This window comes from Haliotis cracherodii, unplaced genomic scaffold, assembly GCF_022045235.1.
Source record: "Haliotis cracherodii isolate W230 unplaced genomic scaffold, xgHalCrac1.p SCAF_3, whole genome shotgun sequence".
Lineage (NCBI taxonomy): Eukaryota > Metazoa > Mollusca > Gastropoda > Lepetellida > Haliotidae > Haliotis > Haliotis cracherodii.
Genome location: NW_027266286.1, coordinates 25,866,231 through 25,892,940, shown reverse-complemented (window position 1 = coordinate 25,892,940; position 26,710 = coordinate 25,866,231). Strand labels below are relative to the sequence as shown.

Genomic DNA, 26,710 nt, shown 5'->3' with positions numbered 1-26,710 from the left:
CCTCGTTTCACTACATCCGCTCTATTTCTACACCGTTTCATCACATTCACCACATCCGCACTATTTGTTCACAGTTTCATCACATTCACCACATCTCCATAGTTTCACCATATCCACACTATTTCTACAGTTTCATCACATTCACAATATCCACACTATTTCAACACAGTTTCATCATTTTCACCTCATCTCCCTCGTTTCACTGCATCCGCACTATTTCTTCACAGTTTCATCACATTCACCACATCTCCATAGTTTCACTACATCCGCACTATTTCTACACAGTTTCATCACATTCACCATATCTCCACAGTTTCACTTCATTGATCCATCGTTTCTTCATATCGCATCATCGTTCCTTTGCGCCGCTCCACCGCCCAAAGCGGTAAAAAGTGGCCATTTTCAGATCGTATGAATTACATTGTATCTTATGAATCGTGTATCGTATCTTTGAGTTTTAGATGGCGCTGCCTCTTTGAAGAAACCGAAATGCCAAACTCTTCGCAGCTTACGCTACACAAGTGAAACTCGTGCTAGGAATATCATAGAAAACGTTCATTTGGCCGTAGAGGTCGAAAAGAATCATAGAATTTCGTAATGACTAGATAAAGGTGAACGTTATTCTCCCACCTCATATGCAAAGGACAAGGCAAGCCCCATCACGCCGCTGCTGACGGCATCCCCTTCCAGAAAGATCAGCAACGCCGTGGAAGCAAGGATCAAGTGGCACACGAAGCTTAGACGCATGCTCAGCCATCTACAACGAACACCACAGTGATCAAAACGTAGGTTTACACACTCACACCTCTTTTACTTATTCTATACTTCAGAGATAAAATTTGAGTTTTTTGAAGTTGAGAAAAGTGATATTTTCATTGCAGTGAATGCAACACGTACAAATTGTCTGCAACTTGTCTCACTTTATCGTGTCTGGCCCGTACACAAATTGTTGACTTATGTTTTACGTTAGTTCCACATTGACAAGGCAAACTAATGACAGTTGGTTATAGATGGAGTTAATGTCGCTTCTTCCCGTTTGTTATTTTCTTGAAAATGTTTCGTTATAAACTGTAAAATGTTTCATTTAATTCGTCAATCGAGGCTTTACGTTTCCCCAAGCTCCATTTTTGTTACTTAACCAGCGTGTATTCTTTCGCTTCCAACATCGTTCTCGTAGCTTTTAAAAATATATATTAAGTTGACTCGTATGTCATCATATCCAAAAGTATGATAAATAATTTTAGTGACCTCAAATATTATCTATATTTTTTTAGATTTTGCAAACTCAGAACTACTTATTTATAAGTCGCAACTACACAAAAAGTATATTATAAATATGATATTCCATGTGTCTCGTGAAATCTCATGTTTCTCTCATCTCGTGCCGAGGGAAAGAAGATATATTTACTCGTGGGGGGTATGCCACTCGTGAAAATGTCTCCTTTCCCCCTATCACTCGATAACAGGAACATGATATTTCGCTCGACACATGAAATATCCTCTATAAAGACCATATCATGCCGTTAGCATAAATTGTGCGTTAAAGTCAGACAACACTTTTCACATTTTTTGGTCGACGGGTTCGAAACTCTCTTATCCAAAAAATGAACATAAATCTTTAATGGAATAAAAAGATCACTCAAACAAACATAACTGTTAGCTTTTCATATAACGGTTTATCAAATTCATAATATTGTATATATGGTCTGAGACCGTGAGAACGCCACATGATGAGATAAAAGACGTCTCTGAAGGACGGTTATAGGTTATAGTCAATGTCTATGTTTAGGAAATACACATAACCCTGGAATGTCCAGGAAAATATTAAAGTCTGATTTACGCAAGCAAAATAGATAATTTTCGAAATTTATTAATATTCCCTGATTTAACAACCACGTTTTATACATGTTCCCTAAACCATTTTTGTGGGGCATGTAACAGTATTCCGTTAACACAAATACAGAATTAGCTTCTTTTTTCCAGACTAAACCGACAGACACAAACGATGGCATTACAACTGGAAGATATTTTTATAGAATATAGGAATGTTTTACCTGTTTGATATAAAGTTGTAGTAGTTAAACTTCTGGTGCGTCTCAGCGAGGTGAACGAAGCGTGTGGCAAATCTCTCATGCTCCTTGAATGCCCGGATTAGCTCAACTCCCTGGGAGGTCTCACTGAAGAAACTCAACACGTCGGATAGCGACTTGACATAGGCCCGCTTCAGCTGACGTGATGTACTGATGAAATATCTCTAACAGACAAGATATTTCCAAATATATGTTAATTCTGAAAGAGGGCAAAATCTAACCTTACAGTTCATAATGTTTATAAATATGTGTAACCTCGAACAAGTTATTACAGGTAATATATAACCATTTCAGTTAAAGGTGTCATTTGGCGTCATTTGGGAGATAACCCTTTTTCGATAACTCAATAAAACCTGCAAATCTGAAAATACATGTTTGTCGACAATGTCAAATACAAACGTTATCAGACATGTTCTGAAACAAATCCTTTTTATTTGAACCTTTAAACATGTGAGACAGATATGACGTCATTCTGGAATGATATGACTTCGTGTAACACTTGACCACGTCACAGGCTTCCTCGATAACCTCCACCCTGTTTATCAGAATTTGGAAAAAGGAACAACTACAGCGAAGTTATTGTGTAAATATTGATCACACTTAATATTTATTATTTAATTAAAGTTGTATCTATTCGCAAAGACGAATTTTGGATTTGGGAATGAGAAGAATATTCATTCGTTGTGAAAAGTCCGAAAGAATCATCTACTTAGATTTAAGTATCATCTAAGTAGATGTAAGTATCATCTACGTAGATTCAAGTATCATCTACGAAGATTTAGGTATCATCTACGTAGATTTAAGTATCATCTACGTAGATGAAAGTATCATCTACGTAGATGAAAGTATCATCTACGTAGATTTAAGTATCATCTAAGTAGATGTAATTATCATCTACGTAGATTTAGGTATCATCTACGAAGATTTAGGTATCATCTACGCAGATTTAAGTATAATCTAAGTAGATGTAATTATCATCTACGTAGATTTAGTATCATCTACGTAGATTTAGTATCATCTACGTAGATTTATGTATCATCTAAGTAGATGTTAGTATCATCTACGTAGATTTAAGTATCATCTAAGTAGATGCAATTATCATCTACGTAGATTTAGGTATCATCTACGTAGATTTAAGTATAATCTAAGTAGATGTAAGTATCATCTACGTAGATTTAGTATCATGTGCGTAGATTTAAGTATCATCTACGAAGATTTAGGTATCATCTACGTAGATTTAAGTATCATCTTCGTAAATGAAAGTATCGTCTACGTAGATTTAAGTATCATCTACGTAGATTTAAGTATCATCTAAAAAAATGTAAGTATAATCCACGTAGATATAAGTATCATCTAAGTAGATGTAATTATCATCTACGTAGATTTAAGTATCATCTACGAAGATTTAGGTATCATCTACGCAGATTTAAGTATAATCTAAGTAGATGTAATTATCATCTACGTAGATTTAGTATCATCTACGTAGATTTAAGTATCATCTAAGTAGATGTTAGTATCATCAACGTAGATTTAGGTATCATCTACGTAGATTTAAGTATAATCTAAGTAGATGTAAGTATCATCTACGTAGATTTAGTATCATGTGCGTAGATTTAAGTATCATCTACGAAGATTTAGGTATCATCTACGTAGATTTAAGTATCATCTTCGTAAATGAAAGTATCGTCTACGTAGATTTAAGTATCGTCTACGTAGATTTAAGTATCATCTAAAAAAATGTAAGTATAATCCACGTAGATATAAGTATCATCTACGTAGATTTAAGTATCATCTACGAAGATTTAGGTATCATCTACGTAGATGAAAGTATCATCTACGTAGATGAAAGTATCATCTACGTAGATGAAAGTATCATCTACGTAGTTTTGAATATCATCTGCGTAGATTTAAGTATCATCTAAATAGATGTAAGTATAATCCACGGAGATGAAACAAATATTTTAGACTGTGGCACTACTATGCTTCCATACAATTCTGCACAGCGACTTGCGGCGCCTTAGACGACCGGGATGTAAGTACACACATTATTATTAAATGCATTCTAGGACGAAAAGACCCTGCTATACATACCTGTATAACAATACAACAATATATCAGTGGAATGAGCAGAATCACAACGCCAGGAGCACTATAAAACACTATACACATAGAGCACAAAGTCTGAAAGCATGAATCCATCCAAATCTCAAAGGTAAAGGGTAGTTCTTTATCGATGGTGTTTATGTCTTGTGAAAACCGATTGGTTATTCTTCCTAAAGGAGTTGTGTCAAAGAATTTCATTGGTGACTTCAACACCGTTTCCAGCATATTTGAATGTAGCTTTCGTGAAGCCACTACCGTAAAGTCCCTGAGAACAACACTGTAACCAAGGACAAGCGCAGCTGCAAATACAAAATAATTATGAAAAGTAAGGTAAAATAAGGATATTTACGACATATTCGACAGAAATAATGTATGTTAGAATACATTATGCAAAGAAAATTACACATATATGCATATGTGTATTCTTTCAAAACGTTAAATTGTAAACATGGTGAGGATGTTTCCAAATTTAACGCATCTGTAACAAACATTATGTCTGGTGCAACGCCCAAATTTTAATTGTTCCATATGTTCTCGTATTTTTCAGGTACAGTTGTCTTGCCTTTGCATGTATTTGTAACATGTGCCATCTGTATGGAGAGTATACGCTCACCTTGGAGCGAACACTTGGTATCATCGCTATTTGATAGCGATTCATAAACACATGCTTATGATAAAGTCGGAATTGTAATAATGGACTCTGCGTTCAGAAAAGATTTCTTGCGATCATATGTCTCTTTCAAGGTGATAGTAAGTGCTAATTTGACAGTATTGTCGGAGGGCTCGAGCACACGTTTGACCTGCTCGTTTATCAACGCAGTGTTCATCGACTTCCCGTACTTTGGCCATAAAATACAGCTGTTGACCTCATGATAACAAGCAAATGAGACCATAAGGGCTCTGTGTCTGTTACGTGTATTAATTAAAAGGGAAGACTGATTGGCTTCAAATTAGGGAAGGGCGTAGGAAGAAGAATCACCATTAAATACAGGTAATAGAGGGTCTGTTTGTTGGTTGTTCATCGCCACACTCAGCAATATTCCAGTTCCAGTTATAGGACGGCGGTCTGTGAATAATGGAGTCTGGACCAGACAATCCAGTGATTGACATTATGAGTATCGATCTACGGGATACGATTATATGCATCAACCATGTCAGCGTGCCTGACAATCCGAACCCGTTTGTCGCCTCTTACGACAAGCAAACAACCCCCCCCCCCCCCCCCCCCCCCCCCTCCAGGGCAAGCATGCGTTGCCGAAGAAGAGAGGGGCTGAATCAATTCACTAAACTGTAGATTTATATATGTGTTTTACAGGACAAATCAAAATGGGTCATTCTCCTTTAATTACGTCATTAATTTTGGAATAAATAAAAGTGACAAAAGCCTTTCCATATAAATAAGAATTGTTGAAAGACAAATGTGAAATTAAAAACCATTGCTCTAACGAAGCCAACAAAGCTAACAAAGCTAATGATAAGTATAGAACGCCACACTCAGCAGTATTCAAGCTATATGACGACAGCCTGTAAACAATCGACGCTGGGACAGGCATGGATATTGTGATCCATCCCGTTGTTGTAAGAGGACACTAATAACCAAGTCACCAAACCCGACCACTCTATCCATTTTGTCGCCTCTTACGACCAGCATATTACGTTGCTATGGGTCATTCTAACCCGGAATCCACAAAGCGTGCCAAGTATTAATCATATGTTCATATATGAACACGTACTAAAATTGATTGTCCAGAAAGCAGGGTTTTAAAAAGCTCCGGGGATTTCACTTCACATAAATATATATGTTAAGGCGACACAAACCATTTCAAAAATCATAAACAAATCTTGGTTACAAAAGGTCCATTGTACGATCCCGACGATATCATAAGCATGTCTTTATGAATCGCTATCTACTCGTGATGATACGACGTGTTTGCGAAAAGGTGAGCGTATCCTGCCCCACCAATTGCACCCGTCACAAACAGATGCCAAGGTAAGTCAACTGCTGACCAGAAACAGACTTGCGAATATAAGGTAAAAGCCAAAATAGAGAACTGGGAGAGCGAGCATGCATGTTTTATGTCATTGATGCGTCTCATTTTGAAATGTATATAATTCATAGACAAGTGAATAGCATGAACATTTGCTGACCTTGCAGTATTCCCAGGGCAAAGTAGATGCCTATGTACCAGGTGTTTGACGGCTTCTGTCCCTGTGTTAGGTGTATGGTGGAGTTATGGTGCACCGTGCCCTCGGCCCACACGCTCAGCCAGATGTTGGCCAAAGACACTGTGACGTAATACAAGAAGTAGCTCCCTCCTATCAGCAACCAATGGCTGGAACCAAAGGCGTTCAGGAACTTGGAGAAGACGTTCATCCTCATCTACAAGTGTGACTTTCCAATAGTATACATTTCACAACAACTTCTATTCACATTCAAGGTGTAATATCGTGTTCGATTATACAGTTGTAAACGTCTGCTAGGTGTTAAAACGTCTACTCCAAATCATGTTGTGCGAGGAGAGTGTGGAAGATACCCACTGTACATTTCTGCGTATAAACGCTGTATAAAATATTGGGGTAAACTTATGTCCCTCCCAAATTCACGATATCCTAAGACATGTTATGATATGTTATTTCAGCTAGCCACACATGGTAAAACTAATTGGGCTACAAAAGTCAAAACACTTTTATACAGCCTTGGATTTGGATATATATGGGAGAACCAATATGTTATTTGCCCCGAATCATTTATTTCCGAATGTGAAGATCGGTTAAAATTTGCTTTCGAACAGGACTGGCATTGGTCTTTAGCAAATAGTTCTAAAATGTTCCATTATACACTTTTCAAAAATTCATTTAGTCTAGAGTTGTATTTGTCTGCTATCACTATCAACAAATTTCGTGTTGCACTAGCCCAGTTTCGCTGTAGCTACCACACTCTCCACATAGAGACTGGAAGATACGTTAATACTCCACGAGAGCAGAGATTGTGCAATAGTTGCAACCAAAGATATGTCGAGAATGAATTACATTTTTTATTAATTTGTAACGCTTATGATGAACTTCGTCTTCAGTATTTACCACAGAAGTATTTTGTACTCTTGCTAAATTCAATATGCTTATGGCGGTAAACAATGGAACTGTAATTAGAAATGTTGCAACTTTTATATACCATGCTTTGAATGTTAGACTCCAAACACTAAGCCTATAAATGTTAATGATGGACCAAATATTGTACCATGGGCCGCTGGCCTACACATGTATATGAATAAAGAATTGAAGATTGTGCAGTTCAGGTTTGAAGGGGGGCCTTTTTGGACCTCTAGATATATACATTTAATTCAAGAAATGAGAAAGGTTTATGATTACGAAAGAATCAGATGATAGAGAATTTAGACATTGATCTATTCAACACATGCATGTTGTAGACTTTCAGGAACACCAAATGTAAGAAAACAATGTGCGTGTGAGTGTGTACGTGTGTGTGCGTATGTGTGCGTGCGTACGTACGTGCGTGCGTGCGCGCGTGTGTATGTTTATTTTGATTTTCTTGAGTGATATATGTAAAGACAGTTCATATGGTGAATGTTATCATCGGTCATGGAAACGCTCGCATAACAACATAGTTTCGAAAAACCTTTTATTGTTCAATCTGCAATGCCATAAAATTAATATTGTCATATGTTGTCATGCAATATATGACAATATATGACTCGAAGGAATGGAAGATGGAACAGGAAGGTAGTCAATGCGTTGTATTTGACAGTGAAGGAAGAATGAAGGATGATAAACATACGTGAACTACTCACTCCTCCCAACCCTACGCTCTCCTCCTCGATCAGCTTCCCCAGACCCTTCTGTTTAGAGTCGTTTTGCTTGTAAGCAGGAACACTGAAAACAAGCATTTTAGACCGTTTTAGGGTTGGCTGTTACTTTTGCCATGCATGGCAGGAGTGCTGTGCAGTGTCAGGCAAACACATATTTTTAGAGTTACCGAACGTGGTTACCGAAGAAGAGAGGGGCTGAATCAATTCACTTCACTTCAATTCAACTGTAGATTGACATATGTGTTTTACAGGACAAATCAAAATTGGCCATTCTCCTTTAATTTCGTCTTTAATTTTGGAATTAATAAAAGTGACAAAAGCTTTTCCATATAAATAAGAATTGTTGAAAGAGAATGTGAAATTAAAAATCATTGCTCCAACAAAGCTAACAAAGCTAATGATAAGTAAAGAACGCACACTCAGCAGTATTCAAGGTATATGACGACAGCCTGTAATGCAATGCAAATTTACACTGCAAATTTGGTGAATGGCGGGTGCTACACGTAGGCAGGTTATATTTACCCTTTTCGCAAACACCCGCTGCCATCACTAATTTTCAGATTTCCATTCATTTAAACTTCACGGCTATTTTGTCTTTCACACTCAATGGAATCTGTTTCGTTGAATAATCGAGGATGGTTAATCTCTGGCATTGACGTTTTATATTTGATTGCTCTCGGTGGAATCTGGATCGGAGGATTGGTTTGGTTGGTTTGTTGTTCAACGCCGCACTCAGCAATATTCCAGCTATATGAGGGCGGTCTGTAATAATCGAGTCTGGACCAGTGATTAATATCATGAGCATCGATCCACGCAATTGGGATCGATGACATGCATCAACCAAGTCAGCGAGCCTGACCACCCGATCCCGTAAGTCGCCTTTTACGACAAGCATAGTCACCTTTTACGGCAAGCATGGGTTGCTGAAGACCAATTCTACCCCGGAATCTTCACGGGTCTGAATCGGAGGAAGGTTCGGGCTAAGTGTTCTCTTGTGTTGGCGTTTTGTTTGTATTTGATTAAATGCAGTGTGATAAGTTGAGGTTACAATATGCAGGACTGAATAAATAACTGAAGTTCAATATTTCTCAAATACATTCTAAAGTGCGTTTCTAACCAAATGCCATGTATTGTATTTACCGCTGGTCATCTGTCGGTTTATTTTCTGTGTCCCACGATTGTTGATCTGAAATCATATATTTATGATATTAAAACGCAATGAAATGAACATTGACATAGCAATTATAATCACGGATGGCCCAGTTGTATAAGGCGCCGCAAGTCGCTATGCAGAATTGCGTCCGTTGCACTTCAGAAAGCTACATGTATGTTCATGGGTTCGAATCCAGTTCGCCCCAATTATGTTTCTAGGTTTGTCAACATCACACCCGTGCTCAGGAGTTTCACCAAAGTGGTATTCGTCTGAGACCTGCATCACTTCGGGTTGCCACATTAAGCTGGCACGCATTGATATAACTGAAATACTGTTAAAAGCTGCGTTAAACCAACCTCAGTCAGGCCTCTTACCTATATCTGCTACAGGCGAGGAGGACACCACCTGCTTCAGGACACTGTTTCTTGACATGAGTTCCTCATAGGACCCCCGCTCCTGGACACACTTGTTGCTGATGACCAGGATCGTGTCCACTCGGGACAGCACGGCCACGTTGTGGGTCACCAGGACACGAGTCTGAAGAATGGAATTGCGTCACCATGTTGATGGATGTTTACATGTGGATTAATTGATACCTTTCATACATTTTTTATAAGATAGCTACGCGAAAAAATGCAAAGAACAATGAGGAACGAAGTGTGGTTTATTTCACGATAAAACATTGTTCTATCATGACGTCATTTCTAGAAAATCAAATATGAGCTCTCAACTTGATGACGTCATATTTTGGACGACGTAATATTTGAAAGGGAAGTGTCTGCTAAGTTGTTCCCCTTGGATGAAGCTGGGCTAAGCAGATAAACGCAGTGACCGAACGATCGTATCCAAAAGTCGGGGAGGTATGACAATAGGCATGAGGAGAAAAGGTACAGATGATCTACGAGAGAATTGTGAGAAAATATGGGAAATACTAAAATTGACCCACCTGGTAAAATGGACTTAGTATTCAGGGAGTCATCATTATTAGAATTTGGGTAAATATTTTTAACGCTTGTACAATTTATCAACATCCTTAAAGAGGCTGTACATAATGTTGATATATCATTTACCTCATTGTTTAATCTCCCTGCAGTGTTTTATTGTACCATGAACAACTCCCATTGGTCGTTTGTCTCTTAATTATACAACCCAAGCTGCCAAGGGGCGCTAGAAGGTTTTTACATCCACCTCACACATCGGGCACCCATTCTCTGCTACATGTAGGTGAACAGAGGTACATTTGAACTAAGTGAAGTCATCTGCCTTGGGTGACATCACAAGTTTTGACACGTGTGTTTCGGGTGTATGCACGCATTCGTGTTTCAACCATCTTGTCATCTACCATTGGGCGAGTGGGTTCTTTTGAGTGCACAGGGTGTATGTACTGTACACTAGGGGTAGTGACAACACTGTAAAGACCTGTAAACATTGTTGGTCCCAAGGCTGAATAACAACCTTGGTGACTAGCGGGATACGATCTCAGCACCTGCCAGATGCAGGTTTTTTGACAGCTTGCCCACTCCGCTCCCGAACATATGCTCAAAGGACGCTTGTCTAAAGCATATCATCGGGTTAACACTATGATACTCGTTTGATATGTTTTGGTGGTAATCAAAAGAACTAATGTCTTACATGTTCACAAGAACACCCATTGAAGGATGATTTTGGGTTAACGTTATCATATGTATTGATGTTGAACCGAAGATGAAATTTTGAGATTTGTTATCAGTTACACGTGTCCGAGACAGGACATTGAGCTGATAATAACTGATGGTGATCAGAAGAATGTATTATTCATATGTTCACAAGGAAGTATGTGATAACATTATGGTGATGATAAAAATAATGAAGCAGAGGCCCCGCAAGGGTGACGAGGATATTCCCCTACTTAAAACTCATCCCTACTTTTACTCTTTAACAAAATATTCTGTAGTTGAAAATATTTGAAAAATTCGAATGCCGCTTCAAGATAATGTACAGTTGACAAGCAACTCTCCATTCCTGAAAAATAATGGAGCGTTCAAACAATAGAATGCCGTCACAGATGTGTTTTAAATACCGATCCGATGGAAGGTATGTTATATATTCACAAGCACATCTGACAGAAGAACCATTTGGATTTAATGTAATTAAACATCTTCAATCTGGAATGAAAGCAATCTTTTCTTTTGAAAAATAATCTGTGCCTTACATACTCACTTTGTCACTTAGTCGCCCTTTGTTACTAATGACTTTGTCAAAGATATGCTTTCCAACATGACTGTCAACGGCACTTAGGGGGTCATCAAAGAGATAGATGTCAGCATCGTTGTACACAGCTCTGGCTAGAGACACTCTCTGCTTCTGTCCTCCACTCAAGTTGATACCCTGAAGACAAGATAGGAAACAAATATAATACAACAGACTTTGTAGGTACATGTAGGTTTGGCTAGTGTTTGTACGTACATGTAGCTTTGGATTGAGTTTGTACGTACATGTAGCTTTAATTGGATTGAGTTTGTACGTACATGTAGCTTTGGATTGAGTTTGTACGTACATGTAGCTTTGGATTGAGACACAATCTGCTTCTATCCTCCTCTAGCGGATGTCATGTTCCAACTGGATTGACAAGCAACAAGATTTGGTCGCACCCAAACTGTTTTCACTCTCAATCAAAGAATGATGTTACTTAAAAGTTACTTATTTCGAAAAAAACAACCAAAAACGCGTAACAAGGTGAGCTGAAGTGACGGGTTTAACGTTGAGTTCAAGATTATTACTTATATACAGACGTGCATGTCTGCGCGCGCGTGCGTGCGTGCGTGTGTGTGTGTGTGTGTGTGTGTGTGTGTTTGTATGTGTGTTTGTGTGTGGTTGCTTGTACTAGTCCGGACTAATGCCGATTTCATAGTGCTAACACGCTGAGTTGAACATACTACCCCACTCAGACAAATCAGTTCTTGTTTTAGCCCCTTAATGCGGAGCGCCAGACAGGGTATCAGCCAGTGCCATCTTTTAGCGTCTTTTAAACATGAATTGGAGAGGGCATTGATGATGCTATTTGTTTTAACACTTCTGGGAATGGGACCTAAAATGCACAGGTTCGATTCTTCAAAGGGGAACAATATATGGAACCAGTTCTCGGCGTCTCCTCCGTGTTAGCTTCTTGTATAGTGCAAAAATCGGCTTAAACTATAAACAGAAATTCAATCAGTCTGTCAAAATGTCACTAAGAGATGTTTAAAATACCAATGGTTGTACATGAAAATTCCTTATTCCGATTACCTTCTCCCCAATTTCTGTCTGATCTCCGCCAGGGAGTAATTCAAGATCCGGCCCCAGTGCGCAAGCCTCCAGGACTGCGTCATACCGTTCTCTGTCGAAGTGGGCTCCGAAAAGGATGTTCTGCTCCAAGGTGTCGTTCTGAACCCAGGCTTGTTGGGGGACATACGCGATGCTGCCCTATGTAATAACATGTACTAACGTTTTAAACACTAGAGGCTATCTTCACAATTGCGACAACAGACCAACTGGTCATAAAGGTAAACCAAGCATAGCGCATTATTCAGATTAGTTCATGCATGATGTTAATGCACCAATTTAGTAATTGAATGTCTAGTTATTTTCAATATCATTTAAATGCCATATTAACGGTAGGTAAAAGAGAATTAAACTGTATTCGGCAGAATTGAGTACAATTTGAAATTCCAATTTCAGAATGTCGCGATTCCTTACAGTGTAACCTTGTCAATCGAACTCCTGAAGAACACACATAGATATGAAACATTAGTGCTGATAATTATTATACCGTGACCATACCATCACATCCTCTTAAATGGATGGGGTTCGAGTAAAAAAGATTCAACCCTATTTAGAGTCATTAGAGTGTTGTAAATTAAAGTATGAACACTTTACAGTTGGTGAACTGAACCGGGGACATTGAAGTGGTACCTGCACGTCTGTAGTGCCTGTGATGACGACCATCTCCCTGAGAATGGCATTAATCAGTGACGACTTCCCCTCACCAACCTGTCCCACCACCGCCACCAAGCCTCCTCTCGACACACTCACTGAAATACTGACGTCAGCAGAACATTATCACAGACATGAAACATTTTTGAAAGAAGCAATCCCTACCTAAATTACACCGGTTTTTACTGTAATTCAAAAACTCATAAATGATACGACACTCGTCGTATATATACATGTACAGACATATATACATTTCTATCATAATTTTATAGTAAGACATGAACATACTCCTTTAAAACTGGCGGTATTGTTCTGTCCCAGGAAAAGGTCCCTCCTTTTATTTGTATGGCATAATCTGTAAAGAAAACGAGATTAGTTAATACGATTTCGTCGTTGAAAATCAGAAACGCCTTACAATGGGGAGATGAATAAGAGAGTTGACGTTTATTTGGACAAGACGTTGATTGTACATTTGTTTCGGCTATGCCACGATAACACGATTCCGCCCCGCTTCAAAGACGCATATTTCTACAGCCAATACACAGCTTCAGATGACTGGCAATTGATGACCCCTGGGTCCACCATCAAGCAAGAGTTATAATTATATCACCCCAGCGCTAAAATCAGTATTCAAATGTTCTGAACCGGAAAATAATACACAGTTCCGCAATACTTAAATATGGTTTGAGCTTTATCTTATGTAATGAAAGCATAAAACCTTTGGGGGATAACGTCTCTTTTGTATAACGACGTTCCAGGGATATTTCTTGCTTCTATAACTATGCCTTCATCATCCACTGAGGGGGTAGACGCAGCTTTGAATATGTCGTTGCAATCAATACAGAAGTTGTAATCCATAAAGAAAGAGTATTGTCCTTATGCCCCTTCAGCGTCTAAATGCCAATCAAAGACTACATACAGTTGTCCCCATTCACCTGTATATGTCTTGTGTTCAATGGGATGCTGTGGTTGTTCATCCTGAAGAAGAAACTGTTGTATCCTACCCACATGCGTGTGAAGCTGTGGATAAACATGGATAAGTCAATTGTCGCAATATGTGGAGTAGTGAATGAGTGAGTTGGGTTTAACGCCGCTTGTAACATCATTCTAGATATATCGCGGCGTGCCAGCCTAATGTGAGAGGAAAGCCCGAAGTGATGCAGGTCTCAGACGTTTACCACTTCGGTGAAACCCACGGGCCCGGGTATGGTGCTGACAAACCTAGAAACATAATCGGGGCCATCCGGGATTCGAACCCACAATCGTAGGTTTCTGGCGTGTCCAAGGGACGCAACTCTGAACAGCGAATCGCGGCGCCTTAGACGACTGGGCCCCCGTGTGGAGTAGTCGTTAATACTTAATACATAGATGACCAATAGTAATCAGTGAATCTGTGAGTGTTATTTGATCCCATATATAGGTATGGTATAAGCTTTATCATTATTATCATGTATTACTAATAATCAGCTGATATATACATGAAATATAGCTTCAACCTGAAGTAATTCAATAGATCACAATAAACATTTCTATTTTATTCCTATATTCACATGCATGTCCAGCATCACCAACTTTATCCATTGGTGGTAAGAAAGAAGCTAATCTTATAAAGGGATGTTGAATTCAAGCTTTACAGTTGTCGACTGAAATACGAACTTTTGATCGGTATCTGCATATGCATCAACATGTGCCAACTATAGTTCAGGGGCGGTCGTGTAGCCTAGTGGTTAAAGCGTTCGCTCGTCACGCCGAAGACCCGAGTTCGAATACCGACATGGGTACAATGTGTGAAGCCCATTTCTGGTGTCCCCCGCTGTGATATTGCTGGAATATTGCTTAAAGCGGCGTAAAACCATACTCATTCACTCACTCAATTATAGGTCATGTGTTGGTTCAGTTCTACACATACCCTAGCAAGGTCATGAAAGAAGTCTGGCGTCATGTTCAGCCCACGACGGAGTATCTTGAGTAGTGAGACAGTCGAGAATATGATTGCGGCATCGAGATGGACGTCATCGTACCAGAAGACATACATGGCCAGGGTTAGAGCCGATACCTGCAATGTGAGAACCATTCCAAGCTATATTTAACAAATATTCAAATTGACAAATACTATTTTACCTTATGCTTAAATAGATTTTTATAAATAATATTATCAGCTTCTTTGGTATTTGAACATGATCAATATGTTTGTGTGTCAAAGATAAGCAATCGTTAACTTTATGCGTGTAGAGATTAGGGGTGAGGATTGGGTGGGGTGGGATGGTGGATGAGTGACACACGTCATAGACATTCCCTACGTTGGTCATGTTGGTTCGAGTATAATGCTCGCTGGCTGTAAGAGAGAGAGAATGAGCGGTTGATAGAGTAAATACTGTTGGGTCCACAATTGTGTTAGTTCATGGAAAGTGAATAACTAGACTACATTGACATTGGTCGTTCAATATTCTAAAGATTATAATATGGACGGCTTTGTGCGAAAATACAATTAAAATCCAGGCAATAATTATAATGCGAAAAATGCAAATGTTCACTATATACCAAAAAGGATCTGAACATTTTGTTGCTATCGTGATTGTTTTGTATTGTACGTAAGTTGAATTAATCAGGTTTAAGGAACACAATGCACATTAATGAAACAGTTTAGAGACATAATGTATTGTACCCAGAAAAATTGAGCACTTAGGTTAGAAATGTGATATGTTTCTTATTGTTTATGTCTGAGTGCTAATATTTTGAATTGGGGCTCGTCCAGGTATATATAAATATTGTTGATTAGATATTTTGAATAATATAATAAAAATATTTATTTTTCGAAAATAGCCAATTGTACACTGGAACTGAAAATGACTGAACAGATCGCAGTGTCCCAGTGCCACTTCTCTGATATACATATAAGGCCTATACAACAGACTGCTGAACTACTGCTACAACCACTGTACTAACCATGAACGGGGCTACAGTAGTTGAGAGCAATAAGGGAATCTTCCACAGAAACACGTCCGACAAAACTTGCAGTTCCTTGTCCCTCCTGTCTGTTACCCGGCCACCGAAACACACCTCCCAGGCATGCAGCTTTATAGCCTGGAGGAAACAATTCAAAAGTACACAATTAAAGTAATTATTCATTGTATTCCAAAGAAGTTACCATAGTGAAACAACGACAGCAAATAATCACGATGTGAAACCGCCATTATCTTTATCAACGATGAAACTGCTGATTCCAAACCACGCGATACCTAAATACAACTGGTTTGACAATAAAAGGTAAGAGGACAGAGTCCAAAGAAAATAGGGAAAAGTCAAACGCCTATAGCAACACTACAATGTGGTTCTTCGCCCTGTTCATCAATTGACAGCTAAAGGTTTACACATTGTGTCATGTCAGACGAGTATTCACATGAATATCAGTGGTTTTATCACAATTTCGTTACATCAATTATGCCATAAGTTCATTATTTCCCTTATTTTATAATAACAGTAAACTACGTTTATAGCGAACTGGCCGATACAACGAACTGTTTTTTGGTCCCGTCCATATGCTGTACATGTGCTTATGACGAACTATTGTTATAACGAACTAAAATCTAGTAGTCTCTTTGAGATCGTTAACCGTAGTTTACTGTAGGTGAAGGGAAACGTCTTTTGTATTTAACCCATGTACAGATTTAACCAGTTGAACGTGGCGTCACGAAGGAAAACTTGTAACACCATTCTTTGTGTGAGGTCACTGAATGGTACATGTAGGTCAACAATGAAACCATTATTACTTTAGCATTGGCAGGAATTTTTGTTATTGTTTAATAATTTTACTTTAACCATTTGGAGAAGGGCCTCTATCCCACCTTTATCCCCGTCAGCACCTCTGTCAGCAGCTTCATACGGCTATCCTGTTTCTCCATGCGACTCTTTAGAAGTTTCTGCATGGCCCCTGCTATCTGGATGTGGGTGATGACTAGAACAAGACTCCCCAACAGGGATAAGGCGGAGGCGGGGCCTAACAGGAGGAACAGCTGCACAAACACCACGACGATGTTGAGCGGGCTGAGGAAGGAGAAGGAGACGTAGTTGAAGGCGAGGCCAGCCTCAGCAGCGTCCGTGGAAACCAGAGTCAACATCTTTCCTATTGGGTAATTCTTCCTTCCCGCAGAAGACAGACGGAGGGACTGAAAGATGCAACAAAAATATTCAGTTCATCACCATTTCCATAGATATTGCGAGGTCACATGTTGTCACCAGGATCAGTATAATTTAAAACTCCCGAACCAATTATATTTCATTACCCTTTCAATATCCAAGAACCACACGTATGTCCCGATTTGAGAGGTGATATACCGTATTCGACGTAATATGCGCCCCGCTCTAATAAGCGCCCATGAGGATAAAAACATATTGGCTAGTGAACAATCCCAATTAGCACCCCTTCCGATTGATCAATGTACACAAGGCTTATTTATTCGTGTATAATACGCACTAGTGTGTTATATGCACCCTTAATTATGGGCAATTAGATTCTAGAGAAATATATCTGTCGTATATAAACATTTCAGGCTGTCAGCATAAACCACGAAATTTATCTTTCAACTCTGTTTTCTCCACCAAAATAATATTCTAATAAGAGCCCCTTATTTCTAAATTTGAGAGCGCTCTGGGTGCTTATTACGTCGAATACGGTATCTAATGCTCAAAATTTAATATTCTTACATAGTATAGATTGGTGTAGTGTGTTTGTTGAAGCATTCATTAAAAATGCATTGAACGCTTTGGCAATCAGCACATCTTGTCCGATCAGTAAATTTAAAGTGAGTGAATCTGGTGTAACGCCGCTATATACATCATTCCAGTTATATCACGAAATGTGGGAGATATGTAGGTCTCAGATGTTTATACCGATGATGAAACCCATGAGCAAGGTTGTTCTGTAGTTTTAGCGATAGCTTCAGGAGGGTAGTAATTATATTTTGTGGTACTCCCTGGGACTGTTTGGGAGTTAGTTCCCTTGGTAAGAAAACGCATGGCTCGGGTTACGAGCGACTGTAAGTTGTTCACGAAGAAAAACAGAATAATAACGGAACGCAAACACAAGGTGAAGGATTTAAAGCACAGGAGAGAGACATATCTGTGTTTCATGTGAATACAACTGTCAATTTGTGAAATTTAAATCTTCTATATTCTCTCACGAATAATAGTGATGATACTGACAAACCAAGGATTAATCAAAGAGATTCTGGGATTCAAACCCAGAACCTCGGCACGGTTAAGAGAACATGGCGTCTTAGACAAGTAGGCCCTCTGGTTATATTAAATACAACTATATATACCTTTTTAAATATGGCTGCCATTAGTATATTCTGCGTTGATATTTCCAGCTTGTTCCTCATATAGATGAACTGTTGGTAGAAGATGCTGTCCAAAACCTGAGTGAGGAACAGAGAGGCCACCAGAACTCCGCCCTGCCACGCCCCACCCCAGGGCTTTTCAACGTAGGAGATTAATGTCCTGAAGAAGGGCATTTACCATGATGATGAACATATGAACATAGGCGTCATGTTTGACATTATAGGCGAAATACATGCATGAACTTAACATTATTATTTTTGAATTGATAGACGACATATAGGTACTGAAGATTCTGAAATGTGTGTTTGTTGAGACAAGGTTTCATACAGCATATACTAGTGTATAATCTGTGGGGATGACAAATAAAGAATGTTCAGAAGTAAGTCAAAACAGTTACACACCACCAATTGCTGGTGTAAAATAGTTAGACGGTACCTGAGATGTATCGGGGCTATCCATAGTAAGGAGAAGCAGAGAAAGTGAAGGAACTGGATGGCGGTGAATCGCCACCTGAAGGTTCTCAGTAAAGCCCATACTAGCGACGCGGTGTGGTTAGAAGAGGATCGAGGTCCGTTGTCGGGCGGGGATTTTTCGTGGTAGACGTGGCCGTTTGAGACTTGTGTGGTGTTCACAGCGTCATAATACCTGGATATCGGAGTTTCATCATAATACCATACATTGCGTTAACAAAATAACAATAGAGATATAATGAATGATTTTTAAATACTTCCTCAATTGAAAGGGTATCGTGGTAGCTGGTAAATTTCCATAATTTTATATCCCGATATTGGCACAGGAAACGGATTTTATGATTGCGTGGTCTTATTTACAAATCTTTTCTGGTTAAACCTTTGTCACCGCCTGTGGACTCTTATTAAAGCAACTTAAAGTGAGAACAGGGTAAATTGTGATGTGACGATGGCAAGTAATCGTCGTTGTATCAAACGCATGTATTCGTTCAGGTCGATCATCCGACTTTTATGGGTGGTTACAAAGCGGTTACATGGCCTATTAAATTACATTTAAGATTAGCAAGATTTTATGAAGTGTATGATGGGAATGTGTCACCTCTGCACTTCAGAGGTGTTCGTTATTATCCTTTCAGTAAGGGGCCATGATCAGCTAGATTTTATGAAGTGTATGACGAGAATGTGTCACTTTAACACTTCAGAGGTGTTCGTTTGCTTTCAGTAAGGGACCATGTATCGCTGTGCAGAGATGGGGGAAATCAGTATACATATTAAAACATTAAGTAATCAGACTTTTTGTAGCATGATATGGAAAGATATATACACGTACATACAATGTATATACGTCATTAAAAGAAGCAAATAGTATGATATGTTTTTTACTTATTGACATAGCCATGACATTAACCTGACAACATTGGGGTATTTTGACAAGACATTTGGGAAACTAGGTCTTATGAAGTCCCACAATAAAACAGAGATATTCTGCACGTTTCGGGTGGGGGAGTATACAGATGGCCCTTACCTTGACGCATGGAGTTCTTTCTCCCATTCCTTCTCAAACCGGGGGTAGGTGGTCTTGCAGGTGCAGGGGGGACACAGGTCGGGGATATCCTCATTGCTCAGAATCTTCTTACTGCCAAGTTCTAACAGACTGACAGAACAAAGGAATTACAGAGTAGACAAAGGGAGACAACTGAAACATGGCGCGGTCCATTCTTTGCTGTTTGAAGCAGTGCACCTTGTCTGCAATTGAACTGTATTCTCTGAGGTACCGATCATTTAATATTCCTGGTAAGGATGAGCATGGAAGAGGGATAGAGAAAGAGAGAGATAGAGAACGGGGGGGGGGGGGGGGGGGGGGGGGGGGGGGGGCGCAGAGACGGACAGACAGACATACAGACAGACATACAAAAAGAGAGACATACAGACAGAATGAGAGAGACAGACAGAGGAACCAAGAGTGTCTGTGTTGGGGGCAGGGGGGGGGGGGGGGGTGCACTGCTTTTTCTTTCCGTAAAACGATTTTTTTAAATCAGCATATCCCTTAAAGACGTGTGCAGTGATAACTTTTGTCTGCTTCAATTACAATATTAATATATAGGCCATCTAAACTTTATAGTCAGGACAAATGGAACCCTGAAATTCTATAGCTGAGTTTTGGTTCTATACATTTAAATTTACCTGTTTGGCCAGGTAAAGAAGATTCTTGACAGCCATGACGCGTTGTTTTCTGGACAGGTGTTGGTCTGAAAAAGGTAAATTATGTACGGCAGATTACTTATACCTATTGGCTAGGAAGTGAATATCTTGTAAAAATCTTTGTGTGTTATATCATAACAGTATGTAATGAATGGTATACAATGCATCTTTTGAATATGTTTAATTGATTTAGATGGAATATGGTAACTTGAATAAATTAAATTTGTAATGTTGTTTTTATTACAATGTGTTCGCGAAATGAAACACAGACAGACCATTACACATCAAAATTGTGTTCTGCGAGAGTAGATTTGGTTGGCTCTTGATAATCTTCATGTTTTGTCATGTATATTGAAGTGGGCGGATGGGTAGCCAAGTTGATAAAGCGTTCGCTCGTCACGCCAAAGACCCAGGTTTGCTTCCCCACATGGGTACAATGAGTGAATCCCATTTATGGTGTCCCCCGCCGTGATATTGAAGGAATACTGTTAAAAGCGGGGTAAAACCATACTCACTCACTCTATTGAAAGGTGTGTGTGTATATATTTATTTATATTTATATATATATATATATATATATATATATATATATATATATATATATATATATATATATACACACACACACATACACTCATATATATATATATATATATATATATATATATATATATATATATATATATATATAATAGAAGTGTGTGTTATTAAGGGGATAGAGAGTATTTTTACATAGGTGAAGGGATAAGGTGTTGTGAAACCTATTGGTTATCTATATATTACAGAGTAATTGGAGATAGCTGTATGCAAGCTATGGGTTATCTTAATCTTTGAGAGTATTTCGAGCTGAACAGGTGTAGAGGTATAGCGTGGTGCAACCTGTGCGCAGGTTAGTTTTGGGGTTCGAGAGTGTTATGAAATGGATGGAACTATATATGGAGTGCAAAGTAGAGAGTATTTCTGTAGCTCGGGAGTCATGATAACGATAGTAAAGTATTACTGTAGCTTCTCAGATACCTGTACCATATCAAACACCTTCTCCTTGGCCTAGTGGATAGAGCGCCCGGAGAATGGAAAGTCGGTGGTCCATGTGGAAATGATATATAGTATATCAAGCTCAGTGGGCTAGCACTATAAAACCCACATATGCCGGACCAGTGCAAGCAGCCACATATACTTAAATACACGTCGTTACGTAGGTGCAATACTCTTGAAGGCGACGTTATATTTCCCTTCATCTCACCTCATCTCAAACAGTGGCTTCGCTAAATATATAGTATTACAACAACGTTTAATACAATAATAAATGTAATGGCAATAAACAAACCCTGCAGGTTCGGTTCCAAATTCAATATAGTACCGTTAAATTCGCAAGTAACATACCTCTACATTGAGGTGGGGGCGGTGAAATGGGGTTTAACGTCGCGTCCAAGATTATTGCACTTATATAACGACGTGCATGCACGTGTGCGTGCGTGCGTGCGTGCGTGCGTGCGTGCGTGCGTGCGTGGGTGTGTGTGGCTACATGCACTAGTCCGGATTAATGCCGATTTATAGTGCCAGCTCACTGAGATATCATGCAGCAGTGTAACATGGTGCCCCACTCAAACATCGTATACTGTTTCGAGCCGACCAGTCCTTGTTTTATCCCCTAATGTCGAGCGCCAGGAAGGGTAACAACAAATACCATCTTTTAACCTCTGTTGGTCAGACGTGGCCGGGGAATGAACCCCGGACCTTCCGCTCTCCGGGCGGACACACTACCACTAGACCACGGAGTCGGTCTATTTACAGACACTCTAACACTAGACCATAGAGGTGGTCTATTTACAGGCCGCTGCCATATAGCTGGAATATTGCTGAGTGCGGCGTTAAACGCTTAACGAACTCATGGCTACCTGAAAAAAGGTCGAGCTATCCGGGGTTCGAGACATCAGGAAAATCTTATGCTTAATTTGGATACTCCGGAATCCAAAATGAGTTCGAGACAACCGGGTATTCGACACATCCATGTTCGACACAACGGGGTTCGACAGTACCAATCATAGGTTTGTGTGGTCTGAGTTTTTTTCAGGTTACACTGATATAGCTGGGGTATTGCTGACTGTGGAGTTTAATAACATTAATTCCCTTACTCCTTCACAAATGTATTTTCGAGACTATACTTTGATTGGAACTTCATAGGAATTATCCAAGAACACAAGAGCTACATCGAGTATGATCACAAGCCAATTTCAACAGCACCACTGCAGGGGACAAGGCTTGACATACTTCCGGTTTGGGAAAGTTATGATAACCAATCAGAGTGACAGGCCCTTGCTCTCCTTCAAAGGCAGAACACAGACGTCGAGTCCGAAGAAATAATTACTTATTCGTTATTGGGAATGTTTGTTTGTTTGTTTGTTGTTTAACGCCGCACTCATCAATATTCAAGCTATATGAATAAACGGTCTGTAAATAGGACCAGGACCAGACAATCCAGTGATTGACATCGTGAGCATCGATCCACGCAATTGGGATACGATGACATGCATCAACCAAGTCAGCGAACCTGACCTAGTATGACGGCATGGTATCTCGGTTGGCTAGCACCACACACACACACACACACACACACACACACACACACACACACACCATCTCCCAAACTGAAGATTCCAGTAGATAGTCCAGCTTAACGTGTTTCCGATAATTATAACAACTGATAACAGCTATCAATATCAGGTTCGCAACGTACATTGTTCATATCTTCTCAACGCTAAGCCTGTCAGAGATAACAGGACTACTTTATGACATACACTTGTGAATATATATATAAATAACACTGTAAGTGTGTGTGCTGCGCATTGATAGCGAGTGTTTGTTTACATCAAACAGGATGATATGTCAGGTGTATGAATATATTGTAGAGTGGGGGAGAGGCTGGAGTGGCCTGGAATAGAAATGCGTAATGACGTTTGGTGTACTTTCATGTTTCATGTTTCCATAGCAATTAACATACTTCCTGCAAAATCGGCACAACATGTAACATTTGAAACTTTCAACAGGGCGTTAGTTTTATAATTATCACTTTTCAACACAAACCACGGTATGTTTATCCTCTTTTGTTGTTGTTTGTTTGTTTGTTTGTTGTTTAACGCCGCACTCAGCAATATTCCAGCTATAGGGCGGCGGTCTGTAAATAATCGAGTCTGGACCAGACAATCCAGCATCGATCCTCGCAATTGGGATACGATGACATGCATTAACCAAGTCAGCGAGCCTGACCACCTGATCCCGTTAGTTGCCTCTTACGAGAAGCAAAGCCGCTTCTTTTGTTAATAGCATGGTTTTAATGGTTGTGGCGTATTGCCATGGCACTGTCAGCACTATGCCGGTGCTTCCGTGTTTTAACAAAAGTGGTAAACGTCTTCGAGAGGCAAGATTGTCCACTAGCCTTTTCCAAAGCCTAGTTTGAATCAGACTTTGATATTGGCTAGTGGACACGTTTGCCTCGGGTCTTCACTAGGGCCTTCCTCCAAAATCAACACGATTATAACTGAAATATTTTTAAAGTCACCTTTTCATCAAAGACCATATAATTATATGGTCTCTGCTTTCATCTCCTTGTTGAATCACACCGGTAAACAGCCCACGCGTTCGCACACATGGCCAACTCATGCATCATTGTCGACATCCCGCTGCGGTTAGACTGTGGGCAGGCTATCAGGCATGCTGTTCTACAGTCGTACAACCATGGCCGTACAACCACTGTAATAACCTTGCAGGCGGAATGTTCGCCACTGCCAAAGCTATGATATGGAGACTTAAAGGAAACAATATCTTGCATTGCAGCTGCAACACTTTCAACTATTGTTTTCAACATTGAATGCGTTTGTTCGGTATATTTTGAAACAAAATCATATTTTTGTGTAATTGTACACCCACTGGGGCCGGGTGAAAGAATTATATCCAATCTGTGGTATTGAATATATCTCATATTTACATTGTCTTAGTGGTATGAAATCTTATAGTGACATATACAACAAGAATTAATATATGAATATTACTATTATATTTTTTCATTGTAAAACCAGGGCGGCAACAGATCACTCAATGATTTAACTGCGTAATATTTTTCAGGGCATTTAAAAGATGCAATTAACAAATACATAGGACATATACTCGTAGTAAGTAATTTTCATATCATGTGTACATTAATCATACACATATTTAGCAGGTGTTATCAACGCCTGTGATAACAATGGAAGCTGACCATTTAATCTATTATAAGACCACGCTTCATTTGAATCAGATTTCAAATAGTGTAAGAAAACTATTAAAGGATAATATGTTTACAGTTATGACTTTTATTGGTAAATAACGACTAAAGCAACGGTATCTGCTTTCAGCATAAAAATGGCAAGTTGGCACTAAACTACCCAATCGTTTCTCCTTGAACCCGATAATGATACAATTATTGCATGCCTTACCCTCGTATCGTGGTCCATATCCCCACGCCGCACCCCCGGGCGAATTATCACATGGGACACACCGTCACCTTCACCGATTGTGAATGTCCTCTCAGAAGCTCCTGTGTCAAATATTGTGCTCCCAGATCCTCGTTGTACCGGCGGCTAAGAATACCCCCTCCCCGTTATTACATAAATGGTTAACGTGCAGAACAAGCTTAGTATATATAGCACAAGATGCTAGTGCCATAGTACATCAGACTTGCATCTGCTGTGTAGGATATTGGCCCGTATTCAAAACCTCACCTTTGTGAAAGGTCGACTGTTTGTTCTGTTGTAGATTCCCATCTGGCGCGTATTTAACGTGTCAACAGGTATCTCCCGTGTGCTTTAGCTTATCTCCTGAGTAAACGTATCAGTCGTGTGGTTAAGCAATGTATTACCTTTATCTTAAAAGATTTTCACATTAGAAACAAATCATGCATGTTGGAGAGTAGGGTAACAGATTAATAGTTTAGTTCTTCATTTGCGGGGCGGTCGGGTAGCCTAGTGGTTAAAGCGTTCGCTCGTCACGCCGAAGGCCCGGGTTCGAATCCCGACATGGGTACAATGTGTGAAGCCCATTTCTGGTGTCCCCCGCCGTGATATTGCTGGAATATTATAAAAAGCGGCTCACTCTTCATTTGCTGTATAACATTGAACTCGACAATATTCCACCTATATGACGGCGGCATGCAAATAATCGAGTCTGGACCAGATAACAGATGATTGATATTATGAGCAAAGCACCACGCCACTAGGGTAAGATCAAACCCAATCAACCAGGTCCCCAAACCTAACCTCCTCCCAGCAATGATATTGGATCAATGTTGCCCCAATGTCACGCTTAACGTTGTCCAATGTTGGCAGATGATACTGTGATGACAGATGATACTGATCCAATGAGACCCGTGAAGATCCGGGGTAGAATGGGTCTTCAGCAACCCATGCTGGCCGTTAAAGGCGACTATGCTTGTCGTAAAGGGCGACTAACGGGATCGGGTGGTCAGGCTTGCTGACATGGTTGATGCATGTCATCGATCCCAATTGCGTGGATCGATGCTCATGAAATTAATCACTGGATTGTCTAGTCCAGACACGATTATTTACAGACCTCCGTCCCATAGCTAGAATATTGCTAGAGTGTGGCGTTTAACATCGAACCAACAAACAAAACAAAAAAATGATCCAATATAATTTGCCCACAGTGCTTAATCGTTGGTTGGCAACATGACATCAGTCCAACTTTGTACCAACTTTGGGCCAATGCTTTCAAGTGGATTAATTAGGGAGGTATTCGTGGTATTTAGTCCTGGGTATACTGTGTTGACACAATGATTGATGCTGTTCATCATGCTATTGTTGATGTTGTTGTTGACCTTATTGCATTTTATTTGTTTCTTTGTTGTTTAACGCGGCGCTCAACAATATTCCAGCTATGTGACGGCGGTCTGAAAATAATCGAGTCTCGACCAGAACACCAAGTGATTGACATCATGAGCATCGATCTACGCAATTGCGATACGATGCCATGCATCAACCAAGTCAACGAGCCTGACCACCCGATCCCGTTTGTCGCCTCTTA

The 26,710-nt window shown here is 39.7% G+C and overlaps 1 protein-coding gene across 2 annotated transcripts in view; it reads right to left on the bottom strand.

The window, feature by feature from the left end:
• Positions 1-25,236, bottom strand: part of LOC139474646 (multidrug resistance-associated protein 1-like) — a 32,896-nt gene extending 7,660 nt beyond the window's left edge. Inside the window, exons 1-20 of one of the 2 annotated variants that reach the window (XM_071257741.1) lie at positions 25,108-25,236; positions 20,618-20,682; positions 19,959-20,087; positions 18,900-19,109; positions 18,446-18,623; positions 16,970-17,290; positions 16,071-16,208; positions 15,034-15,180; positions 14,060-14,144; positions 13,413-13,479; positions 13,104-13,230; positions 12,438-12,614; positions 11,373-11,540; positions 9,548-9,710; positions 9,161-9,206; positions 8,003-8,084; positions 6,342-6,573; positions 4,182-4,492; positions 2,055-2,254; positions 631-757 (exon numbers count right to left, since the gene is read on the bottom strand). In XM_071257741.1, the coding sequence (XP_071113842.1) occupies positions 631-757; positions 2,055-2,254; positions 4,182-4,492; positions 6,342-6,573; positions 8,003-8,084; positions 9,161-9,206; positions 9,548-9,710; positions 11,373-11,540; positions 12,438-12,614; positions 13,104-13,230; positions 13,413-13,479; positions 14,060-14,144; positions 15,034-15,180; positions 16,071-16,208; positions 16,970-17,290; positions 18,446-18,623; positions 18,900-19,109; positions 19,959-20,087; positions 20,618-20,682; positions 25,108-25,125 (2,991 nt within the window). In that variant the 5' untranslated portion in view covers positions 25,126-25,236. The remainder of the gene's footprint in view (positions 1-630; positions 758-2,054; positions 2,255-4,181; positions 4,493-6,341; positions 6,574-8,002; positions 8,085-9,160; positions 9,207-9,547; positions 9,711-11,372; positions 11,541-12,437; positions 12,615-13,103; positions 13,231-13,412; positions 13,480-14,059; positions 14,145-15,033; positions 15,181-16,070; positions 16,209-16,969; positions 17,291-18,445; positions 18,624-18,899; positions 19,110-19,958; positions 20,088-20,617; positions 20,683-25,107) is intronic. The other variant, XM_071257742.1, reaches the window with a different exon arrangement.
• Positions 25,237-26,710: the final 1,474 nt, after the last annotated feature.